Source organism: Pelodiscus sinensis, chromosome 2 (assembly GCF_052426305.1).
Source record: "Pelodiscus sinensis isolate ZL-2025 chromosome 2, ASM5242630v1, whole genome shotgun sequence".
In the NCBI taxonomy this organism is placed as follows: Eukaryota; Metazoa; Chordata; order Testudines; family Trionychidae; genus Pelodiscus; species Pelodiscus sinensis.
This window is the reverse complement of record NC_143053.1, coordinates 262,789,131-262,817,107: the sequence shown is the minus strand read 5'-3', so window position 1 is coordinate 262,817,107 and position 27,977 is coordinate 262,789,131. Positions and strand designations below refer to the sequence as shown.

The window sequence follows — 27,977 nt, the reverse complement described above, 5'->3', positions numbered from 1 at the left end:
TCTGGAAGCATGAAGGTAAGTGTAGCGGTCGGTGGGTTTCTGATATAGGGTGGTGGAAATTTGTCCACTATTTAATTGTACTGTAGTGTCCAGGAAGTGGATTTCCCATGTGGACTGGTCCAGGCTGAGGTTGATGGTAGGGTGGAAGTTGTTGAAATCCTTGTGAGCTGGGAGAAGTGGAGGCAGGAGCAGAGAACTGGCTGCTGCCCCTCACTCTGCAGCATGTTGCAGCAGGTAGTGATGGTGTTAACCCTGCACCCAGGGCTGGACGGAGGCATGGGCGAGCCGGGCAGCTGCCCAGGGCACCAACCGATGGGGGGCACCTGATGGCAGCTGTAAGGGGCGCGCTGCATCCCTTATGGCTGCCATCAGGCGCTGCGCGCCTGGCTTCTATGGCGCCGGCCACCAACGCCCTTTCCCCCACAGCTGCGGGGCCCTACACAGCCAGGAATGCGTGCCAGCTGTGGCGGTCAGGCTGGACTGGGCTGCGTTTGCACCGTGTGCTCTAAGGGCGGGACCCAGGCTGCGTGCCATCGGCCGTAGCTGGGCCGTGCATACGCCATGCACCCCGGGGGCGGGCCCTCGGCTGCGAGCCAGCAGCTGTAGCTGGGCCGTGCATGTGCCGTGCGCCCCGGGGGCACGCCTGCGCACCCTAGGGGTCGGGCCTGCTCACCACGGGCGGGCCTGCGCATGCGGGGTGGTGCCACGCGCCCATGCCTAAGGCACCAGAATACCTCGGGCCGGCCCTGCCTGCACCAGGGATCATGGGCATGGGTTGCGAGTTATATGGGCTCGTGGTACCCATGCTCCACCAATATTCAGAGCCAGGGGCCCTGCTCCAGCAATATTTGGAGCTGGGTCTAGCCCCCGGCCCTGCCTGGAGTGGGCCCTGGCCCCCATCTGCCGACGCATCCTCCTACCCCGGCCCCCACAGATGCCACGGCAAGACAGGGGTGACGGTATGCGAAGGCCTCGCCCCGGGCGGACGCTTCAGCAAGTGGGCACGGCAGGCCAGCCCCGCCCCCGCACGCTTGCAGCGCATGCTTATGCCACGTGCTGGGTATTTTAAATGCTGGCGGCATGGCAGGCAACGGGGACGGGGTCTACCTGGGACCTGGGCGGTGAGCTCAGGGAAGCGCCCACCCTCCTGCAGGAGCCAGGACCCGGCGAGCAACCCCGCGGGGTGGACACCCAGACTCCGCAGCCCCAGGAGGAATGGGCAGCGGACTCCAGAGTGGCCTAAACCCCCTCGATGGACAGAGGGGCGGCAGGGCCTGATCGCAGACTCCAGCCCCGCAAACTGGAAGGCAAAAGGTGGGGGAGGGGAAGGGGGAAAAACAGGAGCAAGGGGTGGGAGAGGAAGGGGCTGGTGCTGAGGGGAAGGGGGCAGGTCAGGAGAAGAAAGGGGCAGGCACCAACGGACAGGGTGGAGGAGACACAAATGCTGGGGGGGACAATAAGGAAAAGGGCAGGAGGGGAGGTGTCAGTGGGAGGGGGACAGGGTGATGCTGGGAGAGGAGAGAGGAAGGGCATTGGGGGCTAGAGGGGGGAGGGGAAGGTTCTGGGAGAAGTCTTGAAAGAAGGGGTGGGCATGAGAAAGGTGGGGATGGAGCAAGTCATGTGTGAGGGCACAGGGGCATCAGGGAAAAAGGGGCAGGGGCAGTGAGGGAAGGGGGAGGCACCAGGAGGGTGCATGGCTAAGGGAAGGTGCAGGTGCCAGGGGATTCTGGGGTGAAGCAGAAGGGCAGACACCTGCAGTGGAGGGACCAGCACCAGAGGAGAGAGGCAGGGCAGGGGTGTAGAGGGAGGTGTTAGGAGAGGGGATGAGGAGGGGTAGGTCATGTGATCAGAGTGGGGCTACTGGAGGAGTGGACACAAGGGGGAGAGAAGGGATGGGGGAGGGGGCAGGTTGCAAGAGGGCTGAGGGCAGTGAGAAGGGCAGGAGTAAGGACAGCAGAGGGGTTGGGGGGCAGCAGGCACCAGGGGAGCTGATGGAGCAAGGGGAGGAGACATGGCAGCAGAGAGAAAAGGTAAAGGTTTAAAAATATTTATTAATAACTTGGGTACCACAGTGGCACATCCAAACAAGCCACATGAACTCAGTACTGGTGCACAACACAAAATTCATTCTGCTCATGTGAGGAAACTCTTAGGTTATGTCTTCACTGGCAGTTTCTTGCACAAGAACATCTTGCACAAGGGTTCTTGTGCAAGAACATGTCCTCACTTCTGTGTGTGAGCTGTGCTTATGCACAAGAGCATCCATGGCAGTGTGTGGACGCTCTCTTGCCCAAGGAAGTTCCAATGGCCATTTTAGCTAGCCCCTATGAGTTTCTTGTGCAAGAAATCCCTGCCGAGCATCCACACTGCCCTCTGGCACAAGAGAGCTTACACCTGTTAGAAAAGAGAGTAGCTCTTGCACAAGACACCCTCTCTTCCCACGCCGTACTGTAAATTTCCTTGCGCAAGAGCAGGCGGGCAGTATGGATGCTCTGTGGGTTCTTGCACAAGAGTGGCTGTACTTGCGCAAGAAGCCGCAAGTGTAGATATAGCCTTAGAGGGAACACTTCCCCCAGCCTCTCTGCCCCCGAGTTAATGTCACACACATTGGGTTAATGCAATTGCAGGATAGTTGCATGAGGGGGGGTTGGTGGGGTCCAAACTAATCCCTGTTGGTAGGAGGATGGTGGTTAAAAGCCCTTTGGGTATGTCTACACTACCACCCTAGTTTGAACTAGGAGGGTAATGTAGGCAACTGGAGTTGCAAATGAAGCCCGGGATTTGAATTTCCCAGGCTTCATTAGCATATTGCCGGGCGCTGCCATTTTTAAATTTCCTCTAGTGCGGACTCCGTGCCCGTGGCTACACGCGGCAAGAACTAGCTAGTTCAGACTAGGCTTCCTATTCCAAACTAGCTGTACGCCTTGTGGAATGAGGTGTACAGCTAGTTCAGAATAGGAAGCCTAGTCCGAACTAGCTAGTTCGTGCCGCGTGTAGCCGCGGGCACGGAGTCCGCACTAGCGGACATTTAAAAATGGCGGCGCCCGGCAACATGCAAATGAAGCCCGGGAAATTCAAATCCCAGGCTTCATTTGCAAGTTTGTATGACTACATTAACCACCCTAGTTCGAACTAGGGTGGTAGTGTAGACATACCCTAACTTTGTATCCAGCCACAGCAGATCCCGGGCTTGTCCTGTCTGCAGACTTAAGAAGTATGAGCCGGGGAGAAAAGAGCCAGACGTTGCCTGACAATTAGGGGAGATTCGGTAATTTGCTCTGTGTGCTGGCTCTGAGGGCTTCACCTCGGGGGAACATTCCTGGGAGGTAAAGGTTGGAGGGAGGGGGCACCGGAGATGGGCTGTGGGGGTCACTTGGGAGTCTGCAGAGGGATGGAGAGGTTGAGTTTAAGCCTGAGAAAGGGACCTGGGGATGGATGTGGCAGTGGGACAGGACCAGAACCAATGAGGCCCACGGGATGTCTATTGCCCTGCCTCCATTGAGATGAGAACTCAGAAGGGTTCAGGTCTCTCCAGATGGTGAAGGGGGGCTGGTGACACTGAATGATGCTGATGATCTGGCTGCAACCTTCACTTTCTTTCAATGGGGAGAAAATCTTCCCTTTCTTTTGGGTCAGCAGCCGAGGAACCCAGCTGACCCTGCATCCCTGTGACTGGGGGTGCATCTATACTACAGAGATTTTTTTTCAGAAAAACAGCCAGGGGAAGAGGGGGGGATTGGAGGGAGGGATGGGGGAGGGATGGAGGATGGGTAACGAATTGAACAGCTGGAAGGAGGAGTTGCAGGGGCCTGGCACAGCACACAGAGCTGGATCAGAGTTCTGTGTCCGTGGAGTCTCCTTAGGAAATCCTTGGGAAGTCCATGAGATTCTCTGTCCCAGGACAGGAACCATCTCTGGGGCATGGCCCATGCACTGGTACACGTGCCAGGAAGGGGGCCCCTAATTCAGTGTCTGTGTGAGATAACGAGGTGCCTCATTGTATCTAGGAGTGTGAAATCCCATTTAATTGATTAACCAGTTACATGTAATGTTCGACCGGTTAACTGATTAAATGGGAGGCAGGTGGGTGGTCTCCCTGGCTGCTCTGGCCAGGCTGGAGCTCCCCTGTTCCAGCCCCCACTGGTTAACTGGAACCACTAAGGGTGAGGCTAACCAGTTAGCTATTTAACCATTCACATCCCTAACTGTAATTTCATTCACAATACGCGTCCTGACCACAGGGAACATGTTGTGCATAGATGCTACTGGAAATAAGAGGAACTACAGACAGTCTGTGGAAAACAAGGCATCCCAATGTTTCTACAGACAAGGAAAAAGAGGCCTGACACTTTCGTGCATGTGGGCAGAGTTAGACGTGGTTCCTGGGGTGAGTAAAACTGGAGGAGCCCCAGGGAACCATCCCTCTCCTGATGTTCAGTGGAGAGGAATCCATCACTCGAGGGGTATCTGTAAGGTTATGAGTGTGACAACACTGATCACTTGGGCATGGGAATTCACAGGGTTTCTATACACTTGGGTAATTGTAACTGTGCTTGTCTCTAATAAAATGTATAATACAGACTAGACATGGTACTTGTGAATGTCTGTGTCACTGTCCATCCTCTCATGAGCTCCTAGAGGCTCTGCATCTAACGCCACAGGAGGAGGTGACTGTTGCTTTTGGTCGGATTAAATATATTTTGTTTTTAATCACTGTTAATCATTTCATAATGTTAATTGTTGTGGGTTTTATATGCCATGATCCTGCCTTTGTGAAACCAAAATGGAGTCTAGACACAGAGACCGTGAGCTCCATATTGTTGTTACCTCAGCCACAAAGGGCCTTTGGGTCTGGCCTGGGCCTGCTGGAACCAGATCGATCCGGTTCTTCCCGCCAGAGACCGGCCTGAGGGTTCCATCTCCTCAGAGTTTCCCGCCAAAAACTCTCTAAGTCTCTGCGCTGCAGCAGCAGCAACCGTCCAACTCAGGGCCAGAAATCTCAGTCTTAGGGCTCAAGCTTCCCCTGCATAAAGCATCAAACAGAACTGAGATAAAAAGGATCAGGACCTAAGACACCTTTATACAGTCCCAGGCCTTCTGTTGACAGCTGGGTGTCCATAGGCCAACAATAGGCCATGATGGAGCCTTTGAAGTAGACCTAATTGATTTTTCCTCAGTGTAACTGTTGAGCGCCACGACTAACCACTGCTCACCACTTCTTTCCAGACTGTAGAGATGTGTTCAGTATATGCTAGGGCCTGGCTGTGTCTCTGCTTCCTTGGTGAGCTGCTGCTACTCCTGGTTTCATGTCAGAGACCTGGGTTTAGTCCTTGCTGGCGGTTCATTGGCGGATGCTGCACAAGAGACAAAGGAAGACAAGTTCTGCTCTCCTGGGTGTGCGGCTGCTTTCCGAGCCAACTGGCCGCTTGTTCCTTCAGAATCAGACCCTGCAGTTACCAAAATTCATTTTGTCTTTGTCCCCTGTCTGTATTAGTGCTGTTATGTGAAACAGCCCAGGATCCACCCGTGGGACCCCAGGGACCTGGCACATGCAGTGAAGAACATCTCTCTCTCTCTCCTACTGTTAGTGAGGTAATAGCAGCTGGATCAACACTGACAATGCCCCAGCCTGACCTGGGGAAGGAAGAGGCCACACGATGGCCCCAGCCCCCAGTGACGAGTGCCCAGATGCTCCCAGCACAGAGAGATCTGGTTTCTCTGCCTTGCCCTTGTGGGGAGAGATGCTTCTGGAGGGAGATTTACCAGCCCTTCGAAATGGCAAAGGCCTGTCCAGCCCCCACCCACCTCCAGAGCAGGAAACTCTGCAGAGCCCGGCTAATACTCTATTGCCAAGCGAAGCCACCCAGGCCCAGTGAGAGAGCGCAGGACTACGGTTAGGGCAGTGAGTTCCCCTCTGCGCCCCATCTCACACTGGCTCCCCCCTCCTCTCATGGCTGCTGCTGGTGCTCGCTCTCGCCCTCTGGCTCTCTTGGGGCACACACCACCAGCAGTAGCTGGGGCTGGTGGGTTTGATGGCCTCCGGCTTGTGTCTGAGTGGCTGGGAGGCACCATCACTCACTGGCAGCTCCTCATTCCCTCCATCTGTCCTGTACCAGGCTGGACCACTGCCTGCCACAGGCCCTGTGTTGAAAGGCCTTGGGAACCAGAGAGCCCTCTGCTCTGTGAGCCTGATGCTGTCAGAGCTGTAGTGTTCTGGGCTGCTGTCCGCCCCTCTCCCCGTCATGTCCCCAACTCCCACAGCCCCTCTGTCCAGGCAGAGCCCCTTCGCCAGGCACTGAGTGGGAGCCACAGCCCCACTGAGATCAGGAGCTGGGCCTGGTGTTTATGGTTCCATCCCACCTCTTGCAAGCAGGGTCCCAGGTGTTTTGAGTCCCTTGATGCACCATGTTGTGACTGGACCACGTGGATCCAGACCTGAGACTGGCATCAACACCCAGCATCCAGCACCAGGGCACCAGGCTGGTACAGTACATGTCCAAGGACACAGGGTGACCCGGACACAGGCTATAGCCTGCACACCAGGGCAGTGATGGGACTCAGAGCCTTAGAGCTGCCATGTTCCCTGGGGGAGCAATCAGTGGGTACACCCTCCTTTCACTGTTAAAGGGGGCTTACCTGAAAGGGCTTTCGACATGGGAAACTCTCACACAGTGAAAGATGGATTTGTTTGGGGGTTTGATACCATTATGGGGCTGGTTTCCTGAATGCTGTGCCCAGAACTGCATTATCTGACTGAGATGCTTCACCGGGGTGGATGGAGAGACCCGCAAAGCCACATTTCCATCTTCACAAGTTACGATTGTGAGTCTATTTATGAGATAAATGGAAACTTTTTGCACAAACTTCACCTCCCTTCATCCACATACGGTAACATTTCTATATTCTCACGTCTTGGGATTTCTAGACTACTTCACAGCCCCTTATGATGAGCACATACTAGCAAGAATTGGGGAAATATGGGGGGACAGCTCGTGGGCATTAAACATGTGCATATAGCATTGAACTGGCATCACTTTCCATAAAGAGTAGTTATTTTAGCTGTTATCTCACCCATTCAGGCAGGGCAGGGCTGGGCAAAATACCAGATCCAGCCTGCGGACACAGGGGGGAGCCTCTGGGGGTATGTCTACACTACAGAGTTAGTTCGAACAAACTTAGTTCGAATTAGTTAATTCGAACTAAGCTAATTTGAACTAACGCGTCTAGAACTAAAAACTAGTTCGAATTAGCATTTTGCTAATTCAAACTAGCAAGTCCACATTGAGTGGACCCTGAACAGGGCTTAAGGCTGGCCGGAAGCAGTGCCGGCAGGGCATCAGAGGAGGACTTAGAGCGTGGAGATGCTGTCTCAGGCTAACCGAGGGCTGCGCTTAAAGGGACCCGACCCCCACCCCGGACAGACAGTTCTCAGGGGTGCCCCGCTTGAAAACCGGCCCTGGCTTGGAGTGCCCTGAGTGCCCACACTGGGCACATCACAGCACTCGGCCAACAGACCAGCTGCACTTGCCGCAGGCTGCCAACTGGGGAGAGGGGACAATTGGGGCGCTGCAGGAGAGCTAACACCCCCAGAAGCCCGCAGAGCCAGCCCAGTCGTCCCCATCGGGGGCTCGTACCCCATTCCTCCCTCACCTCCTTCCACTTACCCTTCCCTAGCCCCCCCTCCTGATGTACAAAATAAAGATAACGTTTCTTCCAACATTGACTCTGTCTTTATTGAACAAAACTGGGGGAGACTGGGAAAAGGAGGTGGGAGAGGGGAAGAGAAAGGCTGGAAGAGGGGAGGGCAACTAACATGATCAGGGGTTGGGAACAGGTCCCAGATGAAGAGACGCTACAGAGACTGGGACTGTTCAGCTTAGAAAAGAGGAGATGGAGCGGGGACAGGCTAGAGGTCTCTAAAAGCAGGGGTTGGGTGGAGAGGGTGCATACAGAAAAGTTCTTCATGAGTAACCATAAAGAAGGACTAGAGGACACCAAAGGAAAGGAATGGGAATGCAGGCTTGAAACTAGTAAGAGAAAGTTGTTCTTCTTGACAAAGCAAATAGTTAACCTGTGGAACTCCTTGCTGCAGGAGGCTGTGAAGGCTACAACTAGAACAGAGTTTAAAGGGAAGTGAGATCAAGTCATGGAGGTTGGGTCCATGGAGTAGTCTTAGCCAGGGGGTAGGAGTGGTGTCCCTGCCCAAAGTTTGTGGAAGGCTGGAGAGGGATGGCACGAGACAAATGGCTTGGTCACTGTCTTCGGTCCATCCCCTCCAGGGTCCCTAGGGTTGGCCGCTGTCGGCAGACAGGCTACTGGGCTAGGTGGACCTTTGGTCTGACCCAGGACGGCCATTGTAAGCTCAGGGCTCAGGGTCGGGGGTCTCAGTGGACCCCCTTGATTTTCATGCACACCTGCTCCTGGGTGGCCAGGCTGGCAGCTCTCCTGCCCTAGACGGCCACTTTCCTGTGCCTAGTGCGGAGATCATGGACGAGGTCCACGATGTCCGCACTAGCCCAGGAAGGTGCCTGCCTTTTGCGGTCCCGGGCAAGCTCCCGGGAGCCGCCAGCCTGGTCCCGGGAAGAGGGGGTGGGCTGGGGGACATCGGGTGGGTGGCTCTGTGACGTGCCAGGTGCAGGGTCTGCTGGCTGGGTGCTGGCAGGCTTTCACCTGGCACGGGCACCGTAGCCAGCCCGTGCCCCTTTAAGGGGTCCGGGGCCGGGAGGGAGGCATAGAGTTTCCCTGGTGTTGGCCAGAGTGGCCACCAGGGAAACCTGGGAAGGGCTAGCCTCCCACTAGTTCGAATTAAGGGGCTACACACCCCTTAATTCGAACTAGTAAGTTCGAACTAGGCTTAATCCTCGTAAAATGAGGTTTTCCTAGTTCGAACTAAGCGCTCCGCTAGTTCGATTCAAATTCGAACTAGTGGAGCGCTAGTGTAGCGCCTATGAATGTTAGTTCGAACTAACGTCCGTTAGTTCGAACTAACCTTGTAGTGTAGACGTACCCTGGCAGACTCCCTGCCTGTCCCTCCCTGCCACCCAGAAAAGCAGCTGCTGGGCCATTTGTGTTTCACAGCTGTGAGCCAGGACAGAGGGGAGAGACTCCATGTGCTGTCCCCGACTCCAGCACAATCCCATTGGCTGGTTTCTAACCAATGGGAGCTGCCTGCTCTTCATACAGGCAGCATGTGAAGCACCCCTCCCCGCCAGGCTCTTATGTGAGGGGCAGAGCAGGCAGGGAGCCTGCCTGAGAAACATGCTAGGCTTCTGACCAGGAGTCACCTCTGGCACCCCAGCCCCGCCCTTTCCATCCCTCCGACCCTCCATTCCTGCCCCCAACTCCACATAAGCCTGTCCCCCTCCTGAACCCATACCTCCCGCCAGACCCACCACCCCAATCCCCTGCCCCGGTCACAGCCCAACCCCTATACTCCTTTCTGCACCCCATTCCCAAGTGCCATGTCACAACTGCCTCCTTCACCCAAACTCCCTCCCTGACCCCACAGTCCCTCCTGCACCCCAATCCCTTACCGCAAGCTCCCTTCTACAGCCAACCTCCATCCCAGCCCTGCCCCTCCTCCATTAACATCATGGAAGCGTGTGGCTACTCAGGAGAGACTGAATTGCTGACCAACTGATTGGCAGAGAGTCCACAGCACCCAAAGCTGGCAGCATGTGTTTCAAGTGGTGGGGCGTATCCTCCCAGGCCTTGGTGCTCATACCAAAATTTATTCCACACACGGATGGCAAAAATTAGGGGAACATCGACCACCTCCAAAAATACGTCCTTGAGACAATCTCTATAAAGATTCCTGGGTCGTTCCAGTGCACATGAACAAACTATTTTGCAGAATCCCCTCTGTCCTTACTGGGTGTAAGACACTCACTGCTCTGCCCTCAGCAGGGAGCTGCTGTGCAGCTTTTTGTTTTCCAGTCCTGGTTTCCTCACTGAGCTGTCCAGACTTGGTTTCCTAGACAGTGCATCAGTATTAGTGGGTCCTTTCCCTGGGCAGTGCCTTATCTGGCCCTGCTGATGGCCAGGGAGAAAAGGAATGACAAAATATCCCAAACAAAGAAAATGAATCAGGAAAGACGCCAGGTGCTGAGACGCCCCACATGGATGGCCTGTTCATGGCACTCTGGGTCAGTCCAGTTTCTTTTCTTTGATAAGATAATGAGCCTTGTGGATAAGGGAGAAGCGGTGGATGTCATATACCTAGACTTTAGTAAGGCATTTGATACGGTCTCGCATGATATTCTTATTGATAAACTAGGCAAATATAACTTAGATAGGGCCACGATAAGGTGGGTGCATAATTGGCTGGATAACCGTAGTCAGAGAGTTGTTGTTAACGGTTCTAAATCCTGCTGGAAAGGGATAGCAAGTGGAGTTCCTCAAGGGTCTGTTTTGGGACCCGTACTGTTCAATATCTTCATCAATGATGTAGATATTGGGATAGAGAGTACGCTTATTAAGTTTGCAGATGATACCAAACTGGGTGGGGTTGTGACTTCTTTGGAGGATAGGGACATAATTCAAAATGACCTTAGCAAGTTAGAGAAATGGTCAGAGGTAAACAGGATGAGGTTTAATAAAGAGAAATGCAAAGTGTTCCACTTAGGAAGGAACAATCAGTTCCATACATACAAGATGGGAAGCGACTGTCTAGGAAGGAGCATGGCGGAAAGGGATCTAGGGGTCATAGTGGACCACAAGTTGAACATGAGTCAACAGTGTGATGCTGTTGCAAAAAAAGCAAATATGATTTTACGTTGTATCAACAGGTGTGTTGTAAGCAAAACTTGTGAAGTCATTCTGCCGCTCTACTCTGCACTAGTTAGGCCTCAGCTGGAGTACTGTGTCCAGTTCTGGGCACCACATTTCAAGAAAGATGTGGAGAAATTGGAAAGGGTACAGAGAAGAGCGACAAGAATGATTAAAGGTTTAGAGAACATGACCTATGAAGCCAGGCTTCATGAACTGGGCTTGTTTAGTTTGGAAAAAAGAAGATTAAGGGGGGACATGATAGCGGTTTTCAAATATCTAAAAGGGTGTCACAAGGAGGAAGGTGAAAATTTGTTCCTCTTGGTTTCTGAGGACAGGACAAGGAGTAATGGGCTTAAAGTGCAGCAGGGGAGGTTTAGATTGGACATTAGGAAAAAATTCCTAACTGTCAGGGTGGTCAAATATTGGAATAAATTGCCAAGGGAGGTGGTGGAATCTCCCTCTCTGGAGATATTTAAGAACAGGTTAGATAGACATCTGTCAGGGATGGTGTAGACGGAGCTTGGTCCTGCCTTGAGGGCGGGGGGCTGGACTCGATGACCTCTTGAGGTCCCTTCCAGTCCTATTATTCTATGATTCTATGATTCTATGTATTGGGAATGGAGCCAGCTGTTCAAGCCACCAAGCCAGTTGTTCTTGGGATTCAAGAAAAGTCTGAGGACACCTTTATGAGTGCTGATTTTGAATGCCTTGAGTAAAAATGTTTGGTGAAAGTCTCCTTTTGTTGTGAAGTAATTCTGCATTGTTTTGTTCAGGGTCATGCTGGCATACGCACATATTCTTTCTTTGTCTCCAAATGGATGAGCCAAAGTATTGCCAGTGCCAACTTTGCTGGCATCTCTATTTAGGATGGTAGTTGGGGATCTGGAGAGCCCAATATTGCTGCAGATACAAGCATCTATTTTACTTTTAGAAAGGCTTCTGGGCATGGGTTAATCTACTCAAACATTTGTCCCTTTTCTGCGAGCTTAAACATAACTTCAGAACATAAGAACAGCCATGCTGGGTTAGACCAAAGGTCTGTCTAGCCCAGTATCCTGTCTGCCGACAGTGGCAAATGCCAGATGTCCCAGATGGAGTGAACACAACAGGTAATCAGCACTTGATCCTTCCCTTGTCATCCATTTCCAGAAAAAGAGAGGACACCATTCCTACCGATCCTGGATAATAGCCATCAATGGACCTAACCTCTATGAATCTATCTATCTCTTTTTTAAAGCTGTTAAAGTCCTAGCCTTCACCACATCCTCTGGCAATGAATTCCACAGGTAGACTGTGCGCTGAGTGAAGAAAAACTTCCTTTTGTTCATTTTAAACCTGCTACCTATTCATTTCATTTGGTGGCTCCTAGTTCTTATGTTATTGGAACAAGTAAATAACTTTTCCTTATTCACGTTTTCCTCACCAGTACAAACCCTTGGGAAACACCACTAGTTACCTCTCTCCATTCTGAAAATGCACCATTTATTCCTGCCTTTGTTTCCTGTCTTTTAAAACCAGTTCTCAATCCATGAAAGGTCATTCCCTCTTATCCCATGACAACTTTCTTTTCTTAAGAGCCTTTAGTGAGGGATTTTGTCAAAGCTTTCTGGAAATCTAAGTACACTATATCCACTGGATCCCCCTTGACTACATGTTTGTTGACCCCTTGTTAGAAAAGAGCATAGCTCTTGTGCAAGCCCTTTCTTCCCACGCTTTACTGTAAATCTTCTTGCATAAGAGCGGATAAATGTCTATCACGGATGGTCTAGACAGTATTTGGTCCTGCCATGAGAGCAGGGGCCTGGACTCAATGACCTCTCGAGGTCCCTTCCAGTCCTAGTACTCTATAGTTGAATGAGCAGCATTGATCCCTTTACTGTGATTGGCACTGACAGGCTGACAGACGTGCGCTGTGTAAGTCCCCGATCCAGGAGAAGTGAATGCAGTGATGAGGGCCCTGCTGATGGCCAGGGAGAAAAGGAATGACAAAATATCCCAAACAAAGAAAATTAATCAGGAAAGATGCCAGGTTCTGAGACGCCCCACATGGATGGCCTGTTCATGGCACAGGCCTCAGCTGGAGTACTGTGTCCAGTGCTGGGCGCCACATTTCAAGAAAGATGTGGAGAAATTGGAAAGGGTACAGAGAAGAGCGACAAGAATGATTAAAGGTTTAGCGAACATGACCTATGAAGCCAGGCTTCATGAACTGGGCTTGTTTAGTTTGGAAAAAAGAAGATTAAGGGGGGACATGATAGCGGTTTTCAAATATCTAAAAGGGTGTCACAAGGAGGAAGGTGAAAATTTGTTCCTCTTGGTTTCTGAGGACAGGACAAGGAGTAATGGGCTTAAAGTGCAGCAGGGGAGGTTTAGATTGGACATTAGGAAAAAATTCCTAACTGTCAGGGTGGTCAAATATTGGAATAAATTGCCAAGGGAGGTGGTGGAATCTCCCTCTCTGGAGATATTTAAGAACAGGTTAGATAGACATCTGTCAGGGATGGTGTAGACGGAGCTTGGTCCTGCCTTGAGGGCGGGGGGCTGGACTCGATGACCTCTCGAGGTCCCTTCCAGTCCTATTATTCTGTGATTCTATGATTCTATGTATTGGGATCTGAAGTTTCCACTGTCACCATTTTATCAAACCCTGGAATCTCTTTGATTTCTGCCACCCTCACACACTGACCCTACTGTGCCTGTTGCGGGGTTGGGATTGTGACCCTACCAGCTCATTGGTGCCTCTGTGATTTGGGGTTTGTATCCAGACACATTCTTCTGGGTGGTCTCCTTCAGACAGAACCTTTGTCTCACTAGGTTTCACATCCCCACCCTCAGCAGGACAGAGCTGCTGTGGGACTAAGGGCATTCTGAGAAACAGTGCAAAAACTCTGGTCATCTGTAGAAGTGGGCAGTCCTCATGAAAGCTCATGATCCCATGTACATGTTTTGTTCGTCTATAAAGTGCTACCAAACCATTGGTTGTTTAAGTTTATGCAAGGACAAGTTACACTTTCAGTTTTGCTCTTTGCCTTCTCTGAGCAGTGGGAAGCAGCTGAGAAAGGAGTGACATTCCCTGAATTCTGCCTATTCGTGTTACTAAAGCCGGGGGATCGACCCTCCAGGTAAGGACTGATGCCAATGTCTGTATCCAAATGTAACTCTAATGGCCTCTGCAAACTTCTGAATTCAGTGCTTGTTCCTTCCCTGTGGACAGCTTGGTCTCCAGGAATGACTCTGAGCCACTCAGCTCTGGGGCTGGGCTGTTGAATGCAGCCTCGAGGACTTGGGCGAGCTGTTGGACTTTCAATTCTTTTGTAGAAAGCAGCGCAGTAAGTGTTGGGAGCTAAACTGCATTTTCTCCCAACTGTAGAAATGTAGAGTTAACTAAGCCCGAGAGTTTGTGTTTAGTGCTGGTTGGAATACATTATTCCAGAGGCTGCGGGGTGAGTAGTAGTCTAGTTGTCTGGAGGGAGGGGAAGCTGGATCTTTAATACAATCCATTGCATTGAATTCTCTTTTGTGCATGTTGTTTATCCTGCTTCCCCTGTGCTTTTCTTTGAATTCCTTCTGCACTTATGATTGTCTCCTGATTACACACTTGAAGCTCTTTAATCCAGCAACTTTAGGAAATGGGCTATGCCAGATTATGGAATTTTCCAGACCCTGGCAGGTGTTTGCCGTAATGAAGGGCAAACAAAGTCTATTACTAAAGCTATTGTATTTGCAAAGCATTGTAGGGTACTGTACATGGACAATATGGCGTAAGAGAAATCCTTAATGTGCTGTATTTAAACTGTTATTGCGGGAGGTGTATGGGCTGGGAGGGAGGGAGAGTACATGAGGGGGATGGGCATGCAGGGTCTGGACATGAGAGGGTTGGGGGGTGATTTTCTCTCCACACTGTTTATCTGAAGATGAGGGTTGTGCCCACGAAAGCTCATGATACTATATACAGGTATTTTTGTTAACCTCCAAATGAAAGTGGATTCCCAAGAAGGGTTGTCAGGGTGTGTCTAAACTACATGGCTCCATCAATGGAGCCATGTAGATTAGGCTGATCGGCAAAGGGAAATGAAACCGCAATTTAAATAATCGCGGCTTCATTTAAATTTAAATGGCTGCTGCGCTGAGCTGACAAACAGCTGATCAGCTGTTTGTTGGCTCAGCGCGCTAGTCTGGATGCTCCTGCACTGACCTGAAAGCCCTTTATCGACCTCCCCGTTAAGCTTCGTAGGATGAGGTTTACCGGGGAGGTCGATGAAGGGCTTTCATGTCGGCAGGGGAGCGTCCAGACTAGCGCGCTGAGCTGACAAACAGCTAATCAGCTGTTTGTTAGCTCAGCGCGGCAGCCATTTCAATTTAAATGAAGCCGCGATCATTTAAATCGTGGCTTCATTTCCCTTTGACGAACAAACGAATCTACATGGCTCTGTCGACAGAGCCATGTAGTTTAGACGTACCCTCACTGAACTGAACAGGGAGTGTACAGAGCCAAGAGTGAGCACAAGTCCTGTGAGTCCGTTACAGTTGGACACTAGTAAAAACTTCCTGTCAGGGTGGTTGAACATTGAAATAAATTGCTTGGGGAGGCTGAGGAATCTCCAGCACTGGAAGTTTTTAAACACAGGTTAGAGAAATACCTGTAGCTCAGCAAACTCTATGGATTGGCTGTTATGATGCTGCACCTTCTGTTATCCTTGATGGATTCCCTCTGTAACAAGTATCAGAGGGGTAGCTGGGTTAGTCTGAGTCTGCAAAAGCAATGAGAAATCCCGTGGCACCTTATAGACTAACAGATGTATTGGCGCATAAGCTTTTGTGGGCAAAGACCCACTTTGTCAGATTTGGAAATTTCCACTACATGCATCTGACGAAGTGGGTCTTTGCTCGCAAAAGCTTATGCACCAATAAATCTGTTAGTTTATAAGGTGCCACAGGAATCTGAAGATCATAGAGGATAAAATTCACACGGTGAGAACAATGATAGGAGATCACATTGTGTCTGTGTAACTGGGCTGCTGGTGTGTTTTAGGGCTGGATCAACCTCTCAGCTACCACCATGGCTAACACTGGAGATTCCCCAATTGAGATGCCAGCCCTGGGCCGCCCTCTCCGGCTGGGGATGCTGTATGACTACCGCAGCGACGCTTTCATACCAGGTACAGATGCAATGAACAACACTTGTATTTCTTGTTTACAGACCTCTGGCTTTAGCCACCCTGCAGGGCCTTTTCAGCAGAAGAACCTGTTTAAGCCTTTACTCCTTTGGGATGGTGTCCTTTGCCTCATGGGTCACAACTGAGAATACCAGATTCAGGGCAAACAGCAGAGCTGGAGCACAGGCTCACCCCACACAGGTGGGGTTTCTATAATTACATTATACCAAGCCAAAACCACAAGTCAACTTCTGTCTTGCCACACTGATTAACAAAGAGTCAGAAATGCCAGCTCCATAGGCAGGCCCAGTCCTCATCTCACCTCCCAGACACTAGATCAGAGGTAGGAAGCCTAAGGTGTGGCAGCTGGATGCAGTCCCGAGCGTGCCAAGTTCTGGCCTCCAAGGCTCAGGACTCGACCCCCTCAATCCTTCCATGGGACTGAAGCACACAAAATCTAATAGGCTGAACCCCCAGGCTCTCATGTGCGAGGGGAATGTGGGGACTGTCATGTCAGAGGAATTTTTGGTTTTGTGGGCATCTCACTTGAGAGCAGCCCTTGACTGGTTTTTCTGTGGGTCATCAGCCCTCTGTCCAAAAAACAGTTCCCCAGCCCTGCACTAGATGTTATGATGAGTGGTTGATGAAAACCAGTTTCATCAAACCAAGTGTTCTTCAGATCTGAAGGGACCCCAGTTTCGAATGGAGAAGATAGTGCAATCAACTGGTTACCTGAAGTGTTTGTACACTACTGCGAGAAGCCTGGGCAACAAGCAGGAAGAACTGGAGGCCCTGGCCCAGACCAAGAAATATGATTTAATTGGGATAACAGAGACTTGGTGGGATGACTCGCATGACTGGAGCGCTGTCATGGAAGGGTATAGATTGTTCAGGAAGAATAGGCAGGGGAGAAAAGGAGGAGGAGTTGCACTATATGTAAGAGAGCACTATGATTGCTCTGAACTCCAGTATAAAGAGGGAGAAAAACTGGTTGAAAGTCTATGGGTCAGGTTTAAAGGAGCAAACAGCAGTGATGTTGTGGTTGGTGTCTGCTACAGGCCACCAAATCAGGTGGATGAGGTAGATGAGGCTTTCTTCGGACAACTGAGCGAAGTTTCCAGATCGCAGGCCCTGGTTCTCATGGGGGACTTTAATCACCCTGACATCAGTTGGGAAACCAATACGGCAGTACACAGGCAATCCTGGAAGTTTTTGGAGAATGTTGGGGATAACTTCTTGGTACAAGTGCTGAAGGATCCGACCAGGGGCCGTGCACAGCTTGACCTTCTCCTCACAAACAGGGAGGAACTAATAGGGGACGTAGAGGTGGGTGACAGCCTGGGAAGCAGTGATCATGAGATGGTAGATTTCAGGATCCTGACCAAAGGAAGGAAAGAGAGTAGTAAAATACACACCTTGGACTTCAAAAAAGCAGATTTTGACTCCCTCAGAGATCTGATGGAAAGAATCCCCTGGGATGTTAACATGAGGGGGAAAGGAGTCCAGGACAGCTGGCAGTATTTTAAAGAAGCCTTATTGAAGGCACAGAAAGAAACCATCCCGACGCGTAGCAAGAGAGGCAAACCTGGTAGGAGACCGGATTGGCTTACAGGGGAAATCCTTGGTGTACTTAAGCACAAAAAGGAAGCTTACAGAAAGTGGAAACTTGGACAAATGACTAGGGAGGAGTTTAAATGTATAGTTCGAGAATGTTGGGGGGTTATCAGGAAGGCGAAAGCGCAAATGGAGTTGCGACTAGCTAAGGATGTAAAGGATAACAAGAAAGGTTTCTACAGGCATGTCAACAAGAAGAAGGTGATCAGAGAGGGTGTGCAGTCCCTAATGGATGAAGGAGGTAACCTAGTGACAAAGGATGTGGGGAAAGCTGAAGTACTCAATGCTTTCTTTGCCTCTGTATTCACGGACAAGGTCGGCTCCTGGACTTCTGTGCTAAGCGACGCAAGATGGGAAGAAGATGGACAGCCCTTGGTGGGTAAAGAACAGGTTAGGAAATATTTAGAAAAACTAAATGTACACAAATCCATGGGTCCAGACTTAATGCACCCAAGGGTACTGAAGGAGTTGGCAAATGTCATTGAGGAGCCTTTGGCCATTATCTTTGAAAAGTCGTGGAGATCGGGCGAAATCCCGGATGATTGGAAAAAGGCAAATGTAGTGCCCATCTTCAAAAAAGGGAAGAAGGACGATCCAGGGAACTATAGGCCGGTCAGTCTTACCTCGGTTCCTGGAAAAATCATGGAAGGGATCCTAAAGGAATCCATTTTGAGACACTTGAATGAGAGGAAAGTGATCAGGAATAGTCAGCATGGATTCACAAAGGGCAAGTCGTGCTTGACCAATCTGATTAGCTTCTATGATGAGGTAACTGGCTCAGTGGACATGGGAAAGTCAGTGGATGTTATATACCTTGACTTTAGCAAGGCTTTTGATACGGTCTCCCACAATATTCTTGCCAGCAAGTTAAGGGAATGTGGATTGGATAAATGGACGGTAAGATGGATAGAAAGATGGCTAGAAGGCCGGGCCCAGCGGGTAGTGATCAATGGCTCGATGTCAGGATGGCGGTCGGTTTCTAGTGGAGTACCCCAAGGTTCGGTTCTAGGACCGGTTTTGTTCAATATCTTTATTAATGACCTGGATGAGGGGATAGATTGCACCCTCAGCAAGTTTGCAGATGACACTAAGCTAGGGGGAGAGGTAGATACGCTTAAGGGCAGAGATAGGGTCCAGAGTGACTTAGACAAATTGGAGGATTGGGCCACTAGAAATCTCATGAGATTCAACAAAGACAAGTGTAGAGTCCTGCACTTGGGATGGAAGAATCCCAAGCATAGTTACAGGCTGGGGACCAACCAGTTAAGTAGTAGTTCTGCAGAAAAGGACCTGGGGGTTACAGTGGATGAGAAGCTAGATATGAGTCAACAGTGTGCCCTTGTAGCCAAGAAGGCTAATGGCATATTAGGATGCATTAAGAGGAGCATTGCCAGCAGATCCAGAGATGTCATTATTCCCCTTTATTCGGCTTTGGTGAGGCCACATCTGGAGTACTGTGTCCAGTTCTGGGCTCCCCACTACAAAAAGGATGTGGACGCATTGGAGAGGGTCCAGCGGAGGGCAACCAAAATGATTAGGGGTCTGGAGCATATGACCTACGAGGAGAGGCTGAGGGACTTGGGTCTGTTTAGTCTGCAGAAGCGAAGAGTAAGGGGGGACTTGATAGCAGCCTTCAACTTCCTGAAGGGAGGTTCCAAAGAGGATGGAGAGAGGCTGTTCTCAGTAGTGACAGATGGCAGAACAAGGAGCAACGGTCTCAAGTTGTGGTGGGAGAGGTCCAGATTGGATATTAGGAAAAACTATTTTACTAGGAGGGTAGTGAAGCATTGGAATGGGTTACCTAGGGAAGTAGTGGAGTCTCCATCCCTAGAGGTGTTTAAGTCTCGGCTTGACAAAACCCTGGCCGGGTTGATTTACATGGGATTGGTCCTGCCTAGAGCGGAGGGCTGGACTTGACGACCTTCTGAGGTCTCTTCCAGTTCTATGATTCTATGATAAGGGGATGGTTGGATGAAATAACATGATCTTGGTAACTAATTGACCATTCATTATAGGGAACTTTCTGGGTGTCTGGCTGGTGAGTCTTACCCACATGCTCAGGGTTTAGCTGATCGCCATATTTGGGGTCAGGAAGGAATTTTCCTCCAGGGTAGATTGGCAGAGGCCCTGGAGGTTTTTCGCCTTCCTCTGTAGCATTGGGCACAGATCACAGCTGAAGGACTCTCTGCATGTTGGGGCCTTCAAAGTATTTGAAGGCTTCAATATCTGAGACATAGGTGAGAGGATTATTCTAAGAGGGGAGGGCGAGATTCTGTGGCCTGCGCTGTGCAGGGGGTCAGACTAGATGATCATAATGGTCCCTTCTGACCTTAAAGTCTATGAATCTATGAGTCTATGAGACATGTCACACAGATAGGTCAGCATGTAACTCAGATCTTCCTGGGGCAATGAAAAAGCTTTAAAATATTAAATGTAAAGATAAGTTGAGAGAGGAGCCTTTATATTCATTAAATAGAAACGCAGGTGAAGAAAAGAGCATTTAAAAGAGTTATTTTGAAATTCAAAGAGAAAACATGGCAGATAAAAAGGAACTTTCAAAATAGTTTAGAGTATGTCTACACTACAGCGCTAATTCGGACAGACAGTTCTCAGGTTTCTCTGCTTGCTTGTCTACCTCGCTGAGGGACAGCAAAGCATTTGTGTCTTGGAGTGCTCTGCTTGCCCTCACTCGGAGTACCACGGCACTCTGCAACATGGAACCAGACCTGCCCCCGGGGACTCTGCTGCATCTTGTGGACACGTTGCCGGCAGCCTGGCTGCACTGGCTGCAGGCTGTCATCCGGGAGGACCATCGATGGGCTGTCAGGATCCATGGGGCCCTGCAGGAGAGCTTCCACCCTGAGGAGCGCTAACAGTCTCCCTGGTCTGCCCCACTGGGGGCTTGTGCCCCATTCCTCCCTCTCATCCTTCCACTTACCCTTCCCTAGCCCCCCTTCCTGATGTCAAATAAAAGACACGTATTTTCAAAAATAGAAACTTTATTTATTTAACACAACTGGGGAGGGGGAATGAAACTCTGGGGAGATAGAGGAAAGGAGGCGGGAGAGGGTAGGAGAGAAGGTGGGAAAGGGCAGGGGGAAACCTGGGAGGAGGGAGCTAGAACAGGGAGGAAGGGTTTGGGGTCCTGCTAGCTCTCCTGTCTCGCAGCACTGCTGGTACAGGGGCATCTGGGGGCAGTGGGTGTGTAGTGTGGGGCAGGAGGGACGGAGCGTGTGGAGGAAGCAGGGGGGCAGAGCAGGGAGGGGAGGAGGAGCAAGAACTGGGGCGGCCGCAGGGGCTGGAGCAGAAGGAGGCAGGAACCTGTCCACCAGGGTCTGGAGGTGACCTCGGATGGCACGGCCCTGCTCCTCCAGCACCTCCAAGCTCCACTGCCGCAGCCACAGGTCCTGCGGACCCAGTGCTCCTGGGTGCGGAGCTGCTGCTCCAGTAGTCGCAGGTGCTCCTGGCTGCGCATGTGGCCTCTGGTGGCCAGGCTGGCAGCCATGCGGCTGTAGACGGCCACATTCCTGTGCCTAGTGCGGTGATCATGGGCATTGGAGGCCCCTCCCCCCCAAACCTTGAAGAGGTCCACAAACTCCACACTAGACCAGGCGGGCGCCTGCCTCTGGCAGCCCCGGGCAGGCTCCTGGGAGCCGCCAGCCTGGTCCTGGCAAGAGGTGGAGGTCTGGGTGGCAGAGGGTGGGTGGCTCATCCCATGGTAGGTGCAGGGTCTGCTGGCTGGGTGCTGGCAGGCTTGCACCTGGCACGGGCACTGTGGGCAGGCCGTGCTCCTTTAAGGGCTCCGGGGCCGGGAGGGGGGCAGACGAGTTTCCCTGGTGTTGGCCAGAGTGGCCACCAGGGCAAGCTGAGGAGGGCTAGCCTCCCGCTAGTTCGAATTAAGGGGCTACACGGCCCTTAATTTGAACTACTTAATTCGAACTAGGCTTAGTCCTCGTGGAATGAGGTTTACCTAGTTCAAATTAAGCGCTCTGCTAGTTCCAATTAAATTCGAACTAGCGGTTTGCATTTGTAGCCGCTATGAAAGTTAATTTGAACTAACGGCTGTTAGTTTGAATTAACTTTGTAGCGTAGACATACCCTTAGGAAGTGGAGATTGTTTAGTAAGCACATGATAAAAAGCTTTAGAGAAAAGGCTTATTCTATAAAGGTGCGTAAAGAGAGAAATGTTTAGAAAAGCTTTAAATAGTAAATATACTGCGAGGTAAAGAAGAGTTATTCTGAAATATTAAAAGACAGAGCGGGGAAGAAAAAGGCATGTAAATGGGTCAAAGACAGCCCCTTGCAAACCTGAGCTAGGTAGTGGGTGCCTCAGGGTTAAAAAGCGGTAAGTACAGAAAAGCAGCAGGGGAAGCAGGGCGGGCGGCAATGGCTGCTGAACTTCTGAATGCAGAAGGCCACTTTCTTGGAACTTTGTGAATGGCTTCCCCTGCCCTGAGGCATCAGGATACCAGCATGAGACCTGCTCTTACCATGGCAAAGCAAGTGGCAATTGCCCTATGGAATCATGCCATGCTAGACAGGTACCGCTCAGTCAGGAAACAGTTTGGAGTGGGGGCTGCTCTCCTACAAGTTGCCACGGTCATCAATACCCTTCTGCTATGGAAGGTGCTGACTGTGGGGAACATGGACAACACAGTAGACAGCTTTGCTGCAATGGGCTTCCCTAACTGTGGTGAGGCCAGACACATTCCCATCCTAGCCCCTGACCACTGTGACTTGGTGTACATCAACAGACAGCAACAGACTACATGGCTACATGGGACAGGCCACTCTACTATTCCCAGGGCTTTTTAAGCTCAGTGGGAGAATAGAAATGGCAGAATTTGTGGCCAGAGCAGTCAAAGCAGACAACTGTGAAGGGGTCTCCTAGAGGCCAATAACATCACATTTCTGGCAATGTTGTGTCTACACTAGCATCACTTTGACTATGCAAGGTCAGGAATAACATTCCTCCTGATGAAAAGCAGGAGTACAGACATCGACTTCCACAGCTCCTCAGAAGGTGATGTAACAGGTTTGAAAATGTAGATGTATCACTTAGAAAATCGATCATATGCAGCAAAAGTTGATGTAAAGTCCTAGTGTAGGCCAAGCCTTGGTGAGTCCCTGTTCTGTTCACTTCCTCTGAGGCACCTGGCATTGGCCGCTGTCGGCAGACAGAACCCTGGGCTGGATGGACCTTTGGTCTGACCCAGTGCGACCATTTTTATTTTAGACATGCTCAGCGAATCAGAGCTGTGACTTTTGTGATGTGAGGAAAAGAACATTTCTAATATGCTCAAATAAAATTTCTTCTTACTAAATGAACCCTCCTTTTTAAACATCCATAGATTGTTAGTCCTTTCTCCTCCTTGCTCTCTGAACTAGGGTGCAGCACACCTGGTCTGACCAAACTCTTGCTGATGCTGAGATGACATCACTACTTGCACTTATACACCATTGGCTACGTCTAGACTGGCATGATTTTCCAAAAATGCTTTTAATGGAAAAGTTTTCTGTTAAAAGCATTTTCAGAAAAGAGCATCTAGATTGGCACGGACGCTTTTCCGCAAAAGCACTTTTTGCAGAAAAGCGTCCGTGACCAATCTAGATGCACTTTTCCGCAAAAAAGCCCCGATCGCCATTTTCGCAATCGGGTCTTTTTTGCAGAAAAAAAAATCTGAACTGTCTACACTGGCCCTTTTGCGCAAAAGGACTTTTGCCTGAATGGGAGCAGCATAGTATTTCCGCAAGAAGCACTGATTTCTTACAGTAGGAAGTCAGTGCTTTTGCGGAAATTCAGGCGGCCAGTGTAGACAGCTGGCAAGTTTTTCCAGAAAAGTGGCTGATTTTCTGGAAAAACTTGCAAGTCTAGACACAGCCATGGTGATCAGTGCCTTAGTTCTCATGATACCTAGAAGACTTACCCTGCGCTACTCAGGTCCTTCATGGAAACAAGCTCACAGTGTGGGGGTGTAGGAGTCAGGGAAGATCTTGGGGACCTGAGGGGGGCTCCGGGCAGAGGGAGTATGGGAAGGTGCAGGACTCAGGGCAAAGGGTGGGGGCGGGCTCCGGGCAGGGGATCCTGCTTGTTTCTAACCAGGGGTGTCAAAAGTCAACAGGGACTGTGCACCCCAGTTTCCAGCTTGTCCCTGGGGACCTGTGGGGGCCCTCTCCCTCCCCCCAGCCCAGCATAGGGGAGACTCTCCTTCCCCCCAGCACTTTCTGAGACAGAGGGCTCACTTCCATTCCCCTTGCCCCTGTTCGGGCAGTGGGGGCTTACAGGAGCTCTCTTTCTCCCTCTTTCCCTTCCCAGGGGTGGGGGGCAGCAGGGGTGTTTCATTGAATCATAGAATACTAGAACTGGAAGAGACTTCGAGAGGTCGTCAAGTCCAGCCCCCTGACCCCATGGCAGGACCCAGTACTGTCTAGACCATCCCTGATAGACATTTATCTAACCTGCTCTTAAATATCTCCAGAGAAGGGGATTCCACAACCTCCCTGGGCAATTTATTCCAGTGTTTAACCACCCTGACAGGTAGGAACTTTTTCCTAATGTCCAACCTAAACCTCCCTTGCTGCAGTTTAAGCCCATTGCTTCTTGTTCTATCCTCAGAGGCCAAGATGAACAAGATTTCTCCCTCCTCCTTATCATACCCTTTTAGATACCTGAAAACTGCTATCATGTCCCCCCTCAATCTTCTCTTTTCTAAACTAAACAAACCCAATTCTTTCAGCCTTCCTTCATGGGTCATGTAAGTTCATATAATTTCATGTAAGTTAGGTCCATAAAAGGCTATTATCCAGAGGATAGAAATCATGTCCCTGGCCTGTGTTTGTCAGACGCTGGAGAAGGATGTCAGGAGACAAATCTCTTGATCTTTGTCTTCGGTCCACCCTCTCTGGGGCACCTGGTGCTGGCCACTGTCGGCAGACAGGCTACTGGGCTAGATGGATCTTTGGTCTGACCCATTACGGCCATTCTTATGTTCTTATGATGCAGTGTGTTTTTCAATGGTGTCTGTGCCAATTTAATGCTGTTTTAAAACCAGTGCTACAAAGCTGATTGATTGCTGTTGGATTCACTTGAATCAAAGCAATTTGCCAGGTGTCCTGTATTTGGCACAGGGAAATATGGTCACCCTAAACAGAGAGTCAGATAACAGGCAACAGTGATTTGAGCCTCCAGGGATTTTATTTTCTGCTCATGACATGCCTTAAAAATGCAATCATACTACTGAAATCAATTGAAAATATTTCTCATTCTCTCCAGTGGTCACTGATTATGTGCTTGGGTGGTATTTTCCAGGTGTCACATTATGGGGCATCGAGGCTCTTAAGAAAGACGTGGTGACAAAGCCAAATCCCAAGACTGAATTCCAGATCATTGCATCTGACACGATGGAAGATAAAGCCTCTGCCCTCAATTTGTCTGGGTCCCTGAAGGCCAGTGTCCTGGGGGGGCTGGTGGAAGTAGGTGGATCTGCCGCATTTATAAGTGATACCAAGAAATCAAAGAACCAAGCTCGAGTTGCTTTGTGGTACTCAGTGACAACCAGCTACGAGGAGCTGAGTATGAGCCATTTAGGAGCAGAGAACATCTCGTATCCTGCTGTGTTTGAGCAAGGCACGGCCACCCACGTGGTCACAGCTGTGCTTTACGGGGCGCAGGCTTTCTTCGTATTTGATCGGGAAGTTTCTTCATCAGAGAGTGTGAAAGAGGTAGAGGGGGAAATGAAGCTGATGGTAGAAAAGATCCCAAAGGTTTCAGGAGTAGCAGAAGGATCTGGGGAAATGAAGAACAAAGAAATAGAAAAAACTGAAAATTTCAGTTGCAAATTTTACGGTGATTTTGCTCTGGAGAACAATCCGGTTACTTACCGAGATGCCCTGGGAGTTTACTCGACTCTCCCTAAGCTGCTTGGCGACTCTGGGGAAAAGGCTGTACCGGTGCGCGTCTGGCTGTACCCCCTGAGCAAGCTGGATCCCAGAGCTGCTCAGCTGGTGCGTGAGATCAGCTCAGTGCTGGTTGATGATGCACAAAGTGCCCTGGAGCACCTGACTGAGTGTGACATCTGGTGCAATGACATGGAGAAGGACAAAGCGGCTACAGCCTTCCCCGAGATCGGGAGGAAAATCCAGCAGTTCAGAAAGCTGTGCACACAGCACAGACAGACCTTCCAGAAAGAGCTCGCGAGAACCTTGCCCTCAATCCGTGGGGGCAACGCAGAGGAAGAGGCCCTGGTGGAGATTTTAACCAGCAGAGAGCAATCTCCATTCAGTGCCCAGCGACTCAATGAATTTCTGGATAAGAAACAGGAAGAGCTGGATTTTGTCAGTTCCTACCTTGCCGAGCTGGAGGGGGTGGAAGTCGTACCCTCCAGGAGTGAGCTACAGCGCGTAGTTCTCAGCTCCAACCATGACTTCGTGATGTCTCTCATGCTCACTTCATTGCACAACGAGGAACCCTACTTCTCAGAACTGAACCTGTGGCTGCGGAGACAATTTGTGAAGAAAACTCACGATCCAGCCCTAGCCAGTCCTGTCTGTGAGATGCCAAACTCCGCACAATGGTTTGAGGATGACGAGATAAGAAGAAAAGCGCAACAAGCCATAAAGTCCTTTTCTGACTTTGCCCATGTCAACAAATCTAATGGGAAGACCCGGTTCATCATGGCCTCTGTTCCAGACAAGGCCAATCCAGGAGCTTCCATTTACCTGTATGAAAACAGAGAGCTGCTCAGCACCAGGTTCCAGCCCCCATCAAAGCCTCTTTCTCCCAAGATAGACAGAGTCAGACATGACCGTGTGCAGCTCACGCTGAAACCGGCAGCCTATGGCAGGGCTGAGATATGCGGCTACCGGGCAGAGTACAGACTTGTCGGGCAGGAGAACTGGGTGGCTGTGAATGTCAGTAACACAGAAGAGACACTCACAGTCACAGGGCTCCGTCCAAACACCCAGTACCAGTTCCGATACGCGGCTGTGAGCAAACCAGGGCTCAGCGAGAGCAGCGACGTGAGCGACACAGTGAAGACGCTTCATCCTACCAGCCCACCTGGGAAACCTGCAGCAATGACTGTACAATCATCTGCTGTCACCCTGACCTGGGAGAGTCCATGTGTCATCGGAGATGGAGTCAGTATAAGCTAGTACAAGGTGCAATACAGAGAAGAGGCTGGAGAAAACAAATGGCTGGAGCAAAGGACGGGACAGAGAACCGAGTCCTGCACCATTCCTGGACTGAGGTCTGGGACCCCCTACAGATTCCGGGTGTCGGCCGTGTGTGCGGACGGGGCTGTGAGTGACCCAAGCGAGGAGAGCTGGATCACAACACTAAAGAAAGGTAAATATTTATATAAACTTGCATGTTCTTCCTTCCACTACAGCCCTCTAGTGCCTGGAGCTACTCGAACAGGTAAGAGATTCCTTACCAAGGGAATGAATCTAAATCATCTGGGTGTCTGATGCAGGCTCAGCTTCCATACAGATAATGAATAAAATTACACAGAAATCCTGGCTTCCAGGCAAACACTCAAGCTGGTTCCTGTGCATGGACTGGGTGGCTTAGGTGACCAGTGCTCCAGGCCCATGTCCAAGAGAGGATCAACATAAGAAAGGCCATATTGAGCCAGCTAACCCAGCGTCCTTGTCTTCCATCTGGCCAGTGCCAGGTGCCTAAAAGGGAACAATCAGATCTGGGAATCTCAGAGTAATCCATCCCAGTGTTTGCTCTCAGCTTCTGGCAGAGAGGTTAGGGACACACACAACTTGGGGTTGCCTCCCTCATCTTCTTGGCTAATAGCCATTCATGGATCTGTCCTCTGAGAACTTCTCTAATTGTTTCTGGCCTTCACACTATTCCCTGGCAACAGGTTCCCTGGGCTGACTGGGCTGTGTGAAGAAGTATTTCCCCTTTTCTTTAAACCCTGCTACTTATTAATTTCACTTGGTGATCTCTTGTCCTAGTGTTATGTATAGAAATAAACAATATTTCTTCACTCACCTTTTCCTTTAGCATTTCCTCCCTTAGTCGTCTCTTCTCCAAACTGACCAGTCCACGTTTCTTTAATCTCTCCTGACATAGAAACTGTTCCATCCCCTAATCATTTTTGTTGCCCTTTCCTGTACCATTTCCAAATCTTATAATATTCTTTCTCACTCAGTGTCACAGCCTCCACTTCAGCTACAAAAGGAATTCAGATGTTAGAAGTACAGAGAGATGGTTCTCCAAAAACAGAGACATTTTTGTCCCTTTCATGCTTACTTAGGCTATGTCTAGACTTCAGCCTAAAAACTTCTTCCAAAAAGATTGTGCACACAGCAAAAGCAAATCAAAAAAGTTATCTGCTTTTTCAAAAGATAGCATCCACACTGAATGATCACATGTCAGCTATGATTGCTATGGGCAGAATGGCCACCAGAGCACCTGTGCTT

General features: G+C 50.4%; 2 protein-coding genes across 3 annotated transcripts in view; both read left to right on the top strand.

Moving 5' to 3' along the window:
* Window positions 1-27,977, top strand: part of LOC112545555 (stonustoxin subunit alpha-like) — a 298,534-nt gene that overhangs the window by 120,666 nt on the left and 149,891 nt on the right. The window lies entirely within an intron of this gene.
* LOC112543715 (stonustoxin subunit alpha-like) lies at window positions 10-27,562 on the top strand. Its single transcript, XM_089775914.1, is given in 3 exon segments — window positions 10-15; window positions 15,803-15,929; window positions 24,850-27,562. Coding segments are annotated over 3 exon segments (2,292 nt in total). The 3' UTR covers window positions 27,009-27,562.